General features: G+C 33.9%; 1 protein-coding gene across 1 annotated transcript; it reads left to right on the top strand.

The window, feature by feature from the left end:
- The first annotated feature begins 6,116 nt into the window (after window positions 1-6,116).
- Window positions 6,117-11,540, top strand: LOC131858204 (uncharacterized). The gene is made up of 2 exons (XM_059211331.1): window positions 6,117-6,690; window positions 11,422-11,540. Exons 1-2 carry the CDS (start codon window positions 6,117-6,119, stop codon window positions 11,538-11,540), a joined length of 693 nt encoding a protein of 230 aa, XP_059067314.1.
- Window positions 11,541-11,768: the final 228 nt, after the last annotated feature.

The following is an 11,768-nucleotide window of genomic DNA, read 5'->3' as shown; positions in this document are numbered from 1 at the left end:
ATCAACATATAGGAAGATGTGACAATGCCATCTACTGACTAGGAGGACCTAGTTAAGATAAGTCAATTAGGAGATACAAGGTCTCAACAAATCAAACCATTGACTTTGTGAGTTATACACGAGTGCACATAAACCAACCATAATGACTAAAAGTTATGGATAATCATTGTAAGAATCGCTTCCACTCACAAAAAAGTAAGAGATGATGAAGATAGTACAACAACACATCCCACAACCCCCAACATGAAAAGCATGCATTTGTAAGCTTGTAGATGTGACAATTAAGACTTTAGTATACACACATCAAAGGCTATATATGAGGAATTTAATATCTCACAAAGTACCAAAATGATTGCATGAAATAAGATGCTAGGAACATTGAGAATACCTCTTCAAAAGAATTTTCCTTTATAAAATTCTAAAAAAATGTGATTCTTATTGTCCAAAAGTCCATTCTACAATGCATTTTAAGACACTTGTGCACATTGAGACATTGGTGCACCTACCCTATAGTCCTTTAATTTTGCTATTTTTCTATGCATTTGTCCTAGTTAGGAAGTCACCAAAACAAACTTCCCAAATAAAAAACATGAAAATTTATGAGTTTTTATTATTAAGCTTAGTTCTCCAAAGAGTATGAGCACATAGATTATTAGATAATTTCTAGGTGCTTAACCACATAATATCCGTCTTCCTCGAATATTTGAATCCATACCACACAAGACCACTCATTTGCTAGAATGTGGGTCAACATGTGAATCCTAGGATCATGTGCAATTAAAGTTAGAGAGAGAAAGCCCAAAACCTGTCATGTTCCCTCCTTGATTGTTAAATATATACTAAATAAAGCAATCATTATTATTTATTAATATAATAATTACCAACAAACCATTATTTTACTTTTTTCCTTGGTTGAATCCATACTCCCTCATTACGATGTCCCCATCCAACAAGACGTCGTTCAATATTGTCTTGCTAACTTAAGAAAGCTCCTTGTATTATCTTTATAAAGATTGAAAACAATTTGAAATGAAATCAAGTTTATATTGTGTTGCAACAACAACAACAACAACATATCCCTTACATAGAATGTTGTTCCTTTAAAGTATTAAAGAATAACGAATAATATTAATATAATTGACAATAACAAAATAAAGCAGTGGCTAAGTTTAATAGCAATGATAGTATTAAAAGCCACGAGACCATTAATAAATGGTGAAAGATATAAATCAATATATTTAAGTAGCATCGATTATAATAATTGTGCAAGCGGCAGATGGTATGAAGAATGGAGAGATTATTTCTAAGCATTCTAATCTATTTCTAAGAATGACGACTTGCGAATAAGGCAGCGATTAAATATCAAAGTATATACTCAGTGACCATAACCCAGCGCTTAAAAGGGAGATTAATCATGTCAAAGTAGCGACATGAATAGAAATGATAATGACACCAGTTAAGGGAATATAATAAGCATTCAGGTTACAAGATATATATTATGGATCGAATGAGAACACTTAGGGGGATTTATATTATATTGTTCTGCATATTTAGATTAAAACAGACTTCACAATCTTGGAAAACCCAGAAAGAGCAAGGAATACCTTTGCAAATTTATAGAGATATAACCACATGCACACGTGTACACACATGTGATAGATATGATAATTATGCTACAAATACAATTATGATATGTGATGTTATTTTGGACCATCCATTACATCAAACATTCATAGTATACTTGCATGTACACTCGTTTGTATGTTTATTTTACAAGAATACAAAACTAGGTTTTGTAATCATGTCTCTATTACATAGCTGAACATGAGAAAAATGATAAAAGATGTCATGCATGTTTGACACCAACATTGAGATATGTCAAAAGTAAAAATAGATAACTTACTATTAAGTCGTGTGGATTGAATTCCAACTCAAATGAGGTAAACATAATATTTATAATTTTACAAATGAGTTCTCAATTGTCCCAACTATACATCAAACTACATAAAAATAAAAAAATTACAACACGAAAGGATGAAATTCATTTTGCATGCACTCTTAACCTTCTCCAAATAATCCACTTGCCCGTGATGGTGTTTCAACACCACCTCTCTGATCTAGGAGTTAATCAACTAGGTAATTATTTTACACACACACACTAACACATGACCAAATTAAACAATTAGATGATATTAAACATTTCATACAAGAAAAACAATATATGAGGTTAGGAGGAATACACAAATCAAAACATATACTATGGGATCACATGTGCACTTTAGATTACAATCCAATGTGCACAGGAGAGGATTGACATAGGATTTAGTGATGGAGTGTCAAGGATGGGTACTTAAAATTAATTAGTGGACAACAATGGGAAAAGTCAAAGATATCGATACACTTATGTTGGGATAAAGAGTGTCTGGCCAAAGCAAGTATGTTTCTTTGGGTGGCTTTGCAAAATGGGATTTTAACAACATATCAATTTAAGAAGTTAGGTTTTGAAGAACCATCTAAATGTCCTCTGTGCAAGAATAGTGAGGAATCAGTTGATCATCTACTGCTTTCCTATCCATATGCGTCGAAGTGCTGGAGTTGGTTGTGCTCTAAGCTTTCTTGGAACTCTACTCTCTCCAACAACCTATTACAGGTAATGAAGAGCTGGCCTGACATTGGTAAAGGTTGTTTGCATAGAGTCTTATGGAAATTTGCTCCCGCAATATTGGCTTGGGAGATATGGAAGGAGTGTAACAGAAGGATATTTGAAGATAGGATGATGAATGCTACTAGCCTCAAAAATAAGATTGAAGCAATCATTATTGAAACAACCAACAAAATAATTAAGAATAATAACCTCCAAGATAAAAAATTTACTAGTTGGGATAGCCAGATGAGGACATAATGGTTTGGCCTGATTATTCGGCCTCAGTATGGGAAGGGAGGTGTGATTAGCAGGAAATTAAGAGACTAGTGTGTGTGGACGAGACTGGAAGTTGGTTGGCATAATTTAAATTTTTGATGGGGTCTCCAGAGGCAACCTAGGGAAAGCTGGTATAGGTTGTATTATTCACCATTGGGATGGATCAATTAAAGCTAAAATGGCTAAACCTATTGGAGAAAGCACCAATAATATGGCAGAGTTAGAAGCAGTCGTTGAAGGACTTTTTCTTTGCATGGAAATAGATGTTAAAAAGTTGGTGGTAGAAGGAGATTCACAAATTGTCACTAATGCCTTAAGAGTTAGACAAACACCGAACTAGAGGTTGAATTCCAAACTTGGAAGAGCTCCAGAGCTTCACGATTTATTTGAGGAAGTAATAATTAACCATATTTATAGAGAAGGTAATGGAGAAGATGACAAACTTGCTAACCTAGGCACAAATGGACACTCATTCAAAACTATAGAAGCATGATTTTAAGCATCTTATCTTATCAATATTAGCTTGATTTTCATGGAAGGGCCTTACCTTATTTATATTATTGCTTTATCTTCTATAGGCCTAAATGGCGTAATTTAAAAGTTCATTAATTGTAGATTGTTTAGAGTTTGGATTATTAAGTAATGTGGTATCCATGTGATATTTTCAAGATGACTTCTTTGAGTTGATATCCCAAGAATGGTATGATTTAAAGCTGTCCTTTACAATTAGTTCGCACATGAGAACTGTCGAGCTCCAAGTCAGAGGCTCTTGTAATGATATCAATAAGTAGCTTCTAGAATTCGATAAAGTTTATTAGTAGCTTCCAGGAGATCGCTTCTGGAAAATTAATGAAAAGATGGAGTCGAATCTAAAATTAGTGTCTGTCAGCGATCATAGGCTTATGACATTTAGGGGTTTTGTCAAGACGGAGAGATGGAACAAAATTCTTCAGGAGTTGGATGACTTATTAGTCCAAGCGGTTCGTGAGATTATAGGGGAGGACGCCTTCAATTACGATCATGTTTATCGGGTAAATTGTGATGTTTTGGCTACTTTTGTAGCCATTATGCTTTATGCAGGTACCCCTAATAATGAGACTAAATTGCTATCAAAAAGCGTCTTTAAGGAGGAGTTTCTAGGTAATTTAGATTTAGCAATGGATTGTGTGGATCAAAATTTTACCATTTCATTTCCTGAAGATTACGAGAAGGCGCAAAGTGGTGGTATTAGGGCTAGAGTATGTACGCGTCCACTTCTAGTTATCAGAGACAAGAATGCCTTTGAGAAGCGGAAAGCTAGTATTGTTCGGAATGTAGATTTCCTAGTGAAATTACTTTTCATATAAAGGAGGCGGCTGATAACAAATGGTGGTTGGACTATCTAGTCGTTGAAGGATATGAACCCTCAAAGGACATGGGGGCAATAGATGTGGAAAGGATTCAGGTTATTCCACCTATTATAATAAAGGCTAGTTGGGTAGGGAAAGGCAAGGATACTTCTCAGAATAGAGATGGGGAGATGGGGGTTTCGTTTTCTACACCAAATTACGAGTATGTCGATTGTAGCCTGCTGGAGAAGGATTAAGGCTTTCCCCAATATACAAACATAAGATGGTTCCGTATTTTTTTTTTCTGTGGAGGGAATAGACGTTAGCATCATGTTTTTCCTTTAGCTGACAGTCACTAATGTTTGTCTTTGTAGCATATGGCTAGATTTTTAAGTTCTGAAACCTCTAGTTATGGTTTTTGGATCAGCATTGGTACGGATTCATTGTTATTTTGTTATTTAAGATTGGATCCCTAACTGTATTCTTAGTTACTAGTCAGTGAGATGTTCTATCTGCATTATTCTTAGTTTTTTTTCCAGATTTCTTGTTGGCTCGTTCTTCTTTGGGGATAATATCAGTAGCTATGGGTTTTCTTAATATCATTGTAGGATTAATTCATTCATAAATTATGTCGGTCCTTTAGATACAGTAGTATTTATAGGGATGATAGATGGGAATTTGGTCTATGGTTCTACTAACAATTTACATATCCAGAGATGGGTTTCCAAATTTTGGTTGGATATCTAAATGAAACTTGTGATGGGGACCCTACGGAGTTCTATCTTATATTGATGCCTCATGTAAGGTAATATAGACTTACAGGTGAGATTAGTATAGGTTAGAATTCTCAGTTTGGTTCGTGCTATGGTTGGCTTTGACCCCTTTTTTACTAAGAATGGATGGTTAAATCAAATGGATGACTAATTTTATGATATGCATATATGCAATGCTTTTAATGTTACTAACAATGGTCTTGGTTGTAAGGTGTGATTATTTTTTTTGTAGAATTATGAACTGAGGCTGCTTCAGAATTAGTTAGCAAGAAGCAACAATGCCCCTTTGCAGGTGGTATAGATATAGTACTGGTTTTTGTGATCCAAATGTCATTTTGTATACTCTAGCAAGGATATCTAAACAGGGAAAGGATTGAATCACATCATAGAGGAAATAGTGAGGTTGGGTCTTAAGAATTTCTTTTGATATTCTTGGTTGTAGCTTATCCAAGACTGCATGTATCTTGTATGATGCAATTAGCAGACTATAGAACCATTTATTTTATCTGATCAATTAATGGATCTAGGCTAGACCGGAGGTTTCCTTCCCTCCATTCTTTCCTATCGGTGACCACATTGAATGGAGATGTAAAATTCATTTTTAATAATAATAAAATTATTGGCTTCGGCCTTTTACCGATAAAAAAACATACCGATAAAAAAACAAAAAATAAAACATAAACATTAAATAATAAATAAATAACCATTAAACAATAATTAATTAATAAAGCATTTAATCAATAAATCAAACTCAATTAAATGAATATAAAATCTCAACAATAAATAAATATCACTAATCAATTAAACAATAAAGTCAGCAAGGAGGCTATTGAGAGATATCTGGAAACTGAGAAGGAGAAAAAACGACTGGTAAAGCTGAGCAAAACCTATTACCCTCCTAGGGCTTTTGTCAAACCCTGGCGAGAGGTCCTCTTTGTTTTAATGCACTACATTACATTAGATGGTAGTTTTACAAAAGTTTATGGTTACCATTTCGTCCTGCTAAATCATTTTAGGCACGATGAAAAGGTTAATTTTCCTTATTTTATGCTCTGCTCGATGAATGCCACTATTAAGGCCTACAAAGATAACCCAATGGGGGATACTGCCATGCATGAAGGCCTAATGGTCCTTATTTATGAGCATCTCAAGGCCAATCAAATAGCTCGTATGCAGCCCTCTGCAGAGATTGAGGAGGAGGGGTCTGACTTTGCCTTCTCACTGGAGGAGGAGTCTGACAGTGACCCCTCGAGTGATTCTGAGGAGAGCATGGATGTTTCGGATTATGAAACTAGAAAGAAGAGGAAACACAACAAAACAAGACCTTCTTCCTTTAAGGGTAAAAATCCTAAAGGCAAAATCCCCGAGATTAGCCTTTCCTCGGAGGAGGAGGTCTCAGAAGACTCAGAGGAGGAGAACCCTCAAGGGTTGCTGAAAAAGAAGACAAAAGTCAACACCCAGACCATAAATAAGCATAAACGGAAGGAGGAGAATGTTAAAGAGCTGGAGGTCTATAAGAAGGAAAGGACCTTGGAAGCCGAACTGAATTCGGAGAAGGTGACCATTGACAAGGTTCTTAGGGTTGCAACTACTTTTTGGGACACCACAAAAAAGGAACAGGATATCCCTGATAAGGCTGACCCCCCTCCCCCTAACCCTCCTCCAGAGGGTATGCAAGGTTTCATGGACACTATGGAGTGGCTTATAACTGGTTACAAGAAAGCTGTGGACGACAACAAAAAACTCTGGAATAGAATTCTGATTTTGGAAACCATCAACACTGGGGAAGGGAAGACCATGGCTAATTACATAGAGGACCTGAAAAATACCATTGCTAAAGCCGAAAACATAAGAGATGCCTTCAACCCCAGGTTTGAGAAAATAGAGAAAGATTTGTTGGAAAGGAAAAATCTTGTTGATGCTAATGACCAAACCATCTCGGATACTGTCAGTAAAGTTAGCAAAATTGAGGAGTGTCTAAAGAGCATTGTTGAACAGAGTTTAAGAATCCTGAAGGTTTCTACTAGCAACACTAACACTCTCATTAGCAAACTGGATGAAGAAAAGGAAATACTAGATATTGACCCGAACACTGAAGGAATGGGGGAAGCTCAAGGTCCCAGAGCCTGTACCAAAGGCAAAAAGAAAGAAAAGAAACCTAACAAGGACCTGGAAGATCTCAAAGCTGTTGGGGCCACCTATGACCAGCTGGTGAAAAAGGCGGAGGACCTGTTGAAGACTATAGTTGTGTAGCGCCTTCCTTGTTTCTTTGTTGTCTTTTTGGTTTGCTAGATTTTTTGCCAGTCATTTTGTATGCAGTTCTTAAGAACTGGACTTTTTGGTGTCTTATTTTAATCTCCTTTGTTAAAGGTTTCAGGTCCTGAAAACCTATTTTTCTAATTAATCAGAACAATAAATTAACCAAATAAATATATAGCAAATAAACAATAAGTTAATTAATTAAATAAATCAAGCTCAGTTAACCATTAACCAAGCTAATAGAAATAAATATTAAATAACCAACCAAAGAATAAATCAATTATACTAATCAAATATTAATTACGTATAAATCACATACTCACAACACCTCAAGTAACCTGACAAAATGGTCAAACACCGAGACAAGACCCTAACCACCAACTTAATGCCACAACACAATTGACAAGGTGAACAACTAAGCCTAGAGTGTAAGAGGGAAACTCATGTCATCTCTGACAACTTTCCGTTGGGATAGGACATGCTCAAACCTATGAGACCAGGTGGAGTCGATGTTTGGTACCTGCAACCACCACTAAACGTGATACAACATATATACATCATAAATGATCAGGAAAGTGATAGATAATCACAATGTCATATCGTGCTCGCAATGAGTGGTATGTCATTGTCTCTAATCACGAAGACACTAGAAGACCATCACAATCATCGTAGCATCAATTCAAACATCACAATCATAAATTAGGGTTAGTGTAATCATAATGTCATCAAAATCTCGTAAGCAATATGATCTATCATAAATAATGAACACATATAAATCATCAAATGTAGATCCATCTTCATATCCAGTTCAATCATGAAATAGGGTTAGTATATAGCATGATACCAGCAAATTATCATAAATTACACTAAGCTAGATCAATATAATCCTCTGATGTATAGAAAGACAAGATGAATAAGGGAGGGGCAGTACATAGAGCACTTCCTATTCTTCATGAATAGATGTCTACCTTGTTTGGGTAGATGCCTATCTCGTATTGGATAGATGAAACCCCATGTCTCGTATGGACAGATGCCTAACCTGTAGGGTTAGATGCCTATCTCGGTTGGATGGATGTCTATCCCATTTGGATAGAAGTACCTGAGTATGCGATTGAATCAAATACAAGTAAGAATAAATAAATAAATAATTAGTGGAAATCTTGGATTAAGCTTAGTGGGTCATTACACATACCACATCCGGACCATAGGATTTGATGTCAATGATAACATATAGCGTAATGCTAACAACATGGAGGATTTCAACAAGAGAAAATGTTAAATTTTTTTACAAGATTTCTGGGCACTTCGTGCCTTCAAATCTTCAAACCTGGCTTCACATGTGCATAGATTTAAACTCCTTTTAAAATCTAATTTTCCCCTTCGACCTACAACTCTTATGGCTACCTTGAGCACCACCAACACACCTAAAAATTCATTCTTCTCTTTTGTCTACTCCTCTCTTGCAAATTGATTTCCTACACTTTTATCGAGCAATCATCTATAGCTACCTACAAAAACTTTATTCAAACTTGTTGATCAATGCCTCTTAACACCATTAAAATTTGTATTTTATAGAGGTTAAAACCTTTGTAAGGTGTCACAAACCTCTCTTAGAACATTTGAGAAAATTCCTTGATTAAGTTTGAGTAAGGTTTAAATTAATTATTTATTAAATTTAATAAATAAGCTAGCACTTGCACCAAAACGAGGTGCAAGGGTTACACCGATAGCAATGTATACTTTCAATGATATATTATAGGGTACAAAATTACATTATTTTAAAATTTCATTTATTAATGATTATTTTTTGTTTAACATAATCAATTGATTCTAAAAAATAAAAAATCTATATACAAATCTTAGAATTTCTTGTCTTGGTTTGACATGCCTTTCACTACAACTCCACTTTTCCCTTATGAGCGTTTTTCTAGTGTTTCAATATTTGTTATCTTGGAATGCCTATTAAAATTTTCATCCATGGCATGATTTTCCCTCCAAGTCAATTCTTACTCTCTAACCCTAAACTTTAATCTTATCCTAGTTCTAATCCTAAAATGAAACATAATTCTAACCCTAACCATACTTTTGATTATAAGACTTACCCTAACTCTACCTATAACCTTAACCCTAATCATAATTTCAAGTGTAAATATGACCCTAATACTAAATTTACTTACGTGTACTTGTATCTCTAAATTTATTTCTAAATATTCAACTAATCCTAACACTAACTTTATTTCTAACACTACGCTCCATCATTACCTTAATGAATACTAAAAAACCTTCATCCTAACCCTAGTTCCAATTGTAGGTCCTATTTGTAATCATAACACTAACCCTATTTCTAAACATAACCCTTATCCTAACCATACTTTTGATTATAAGACTTACCCTAACTCTATCTATAACCCTAACTCTAATCACAATTTCAAGTGTAATTATAACCCTCATACTAAATTTACTTACTTGTACTTGTATCTCTAAATTTACTTCTAACTCGACAGCTAGTCCTAACATTAACTCTATTTCTAACCCTAAGCTCCATCATTACCTTAATCGAATGCTAAATAACCTTCATCCTAACCCTAGTTCCAATTGTACCCTAATTGTAATCATAATGCTAATTATAACACTCCTATTTCTAACCCCTGCTCTTATATTGTAAATGTAATCCAAATTTTAATCTAGGCCAACCCTAACCCTACAGATATAACCTCAATTCTAACATCAATCATAATTGCAATTATAACCTTCATTGTAACCATAACCCTAATTGTAATCGTAAAAAAAATTATAACTCTAAATTCATTCTAACCCTATAGATACCCTAGTTCTATCCCACTCACAACCCTAAGCTTGATTATAAATCTAATTTTATTTTGATTTAATAATAATTATATTTATAGTGGTAATCCTTATTCTAACTATAAATAGTTAAATTACTGATAGACACGGTTTTTATTTATTATTATTATTATATACTTATAGTATTTAAGCCTAATTTATGCCAAAATAATTATAACCTTGATTTTAATTGTAACTGTAAATTTACTTCTAACTCTACAGCTAGTCCTAACACTAACTCTATTTCTAACCCTAAGCTCCATCATTACCTTAATCAAATGCTAAATAACCTTCATCCTAAACCTAGTTCCAATTGCACCCTAATTGTAATCATAATGCTAATTATAACAAACCCTTGCTCTTGTTTTGTAAATGTAACCCAAATTTTAATCTAGCCCAACCCTAACCTACGTAGATCCTCAATTCTAACACTAATCATAATTGCAATTATAACCTTAATTGTAACCATAACCAATTATTCTTTTAACTATTTTAAGATATTATAATACTATAGATAATATCAATTTTTTTAATCGCTTACATATCCAACTTAAATTAAACTTAAAAATATTTGTATAAAACCTAAATTGGTGGATAAAACTAATAGAAATCATAAAAGTTTGTACATGAATTTATGGAATTAGTTTAAACTAAATTATTGAAGTTATATGGTACTATTATTTAATTCAATAAAACTAAATTATTTAAGTTATATGGTACTATTATTTAAACTAAATTATTGAAGTTATATGGTACTATTATTTAATTGAATTTTTACTCTTGTAATAATGTTTTCTTCAATTTTGAGAGAAGTTGGAGCTATGATTATTATTATTATTTGATAGGTAATGGGTCAAAGCCGATAAGGTGTACATACCCTACCTCTTTTATGAGATTTGAACTTGTGACCTCTATTTCAAGAACACAAGTTCTTCACCACTAAGCCAACTTAGGTTGTACCCATGATTTGCAATATTATTATTTTTATGATTTATAATATTTTAAAAAATATAGACATCAATATATTATAATTCAACTCTTTTTTTGTCAAGTGATATATTAACTTCTAATTGTGAAATTAATTTTAATTAAGCTACATTTATGATAGTGAAGGAGACATCCTTTACCCAATATTATTTCGGAGAACTTATTATATTATTTTATTAATTTCCTAAGCTAGTTTCCTAAGCTATCAATCTAACCAAATACCAATTTGACGTATGAGACCTCTCATTCAAACATTCCACAAGCATTAAACACAAAATAAGAAAGAATGACTATCACTTGATGTTTGTAGGCTTTGATGGATGCAACCCATGCCCTGTTTTAAAGCGTCCATTTTGGCACAGGCATGGAGGATGCTTGCAAAGGTTGCAGCATTTGGCTTTATACCGTCCAATTGCATTTACAGCTTGAAATCTTCTAAAATCATTTCAACAAATTCATGTAGTAAATACCATTCAATCATGGCATTCCGTGAGACCACATTTGTTTGAAGCATTGTCTCAAATGCTTCAACATTTTAAAAACATGTCAAGCAGGGTAGTGGCAACTACAACATCTATCCTTTATGCTTTGATGGATGTCCATACCCTGTTCCAGACCTCCCAGTTTGGCACAGGGAGGGAGGATGCCAGAATTTGG

Source organism: Cryptomeria japonica, chromosome 1 (assembly GCF_030272615.1).
Source record: "Cryptomeria japonica chromosome 1, Sugi_1.0, whole genome shotgun sequence".
In the NCBI taxonomy this organism is placed as follows: Eukaryota; Viridiplantae; Streptophyta; class Pinopsida; order Cupressales; family Cupressaceae; genus Cryptomeria; species Cryptomeria japonica.
This window is presented reverse-complemented; position numbering and strand designations above follow the sequence as displayed.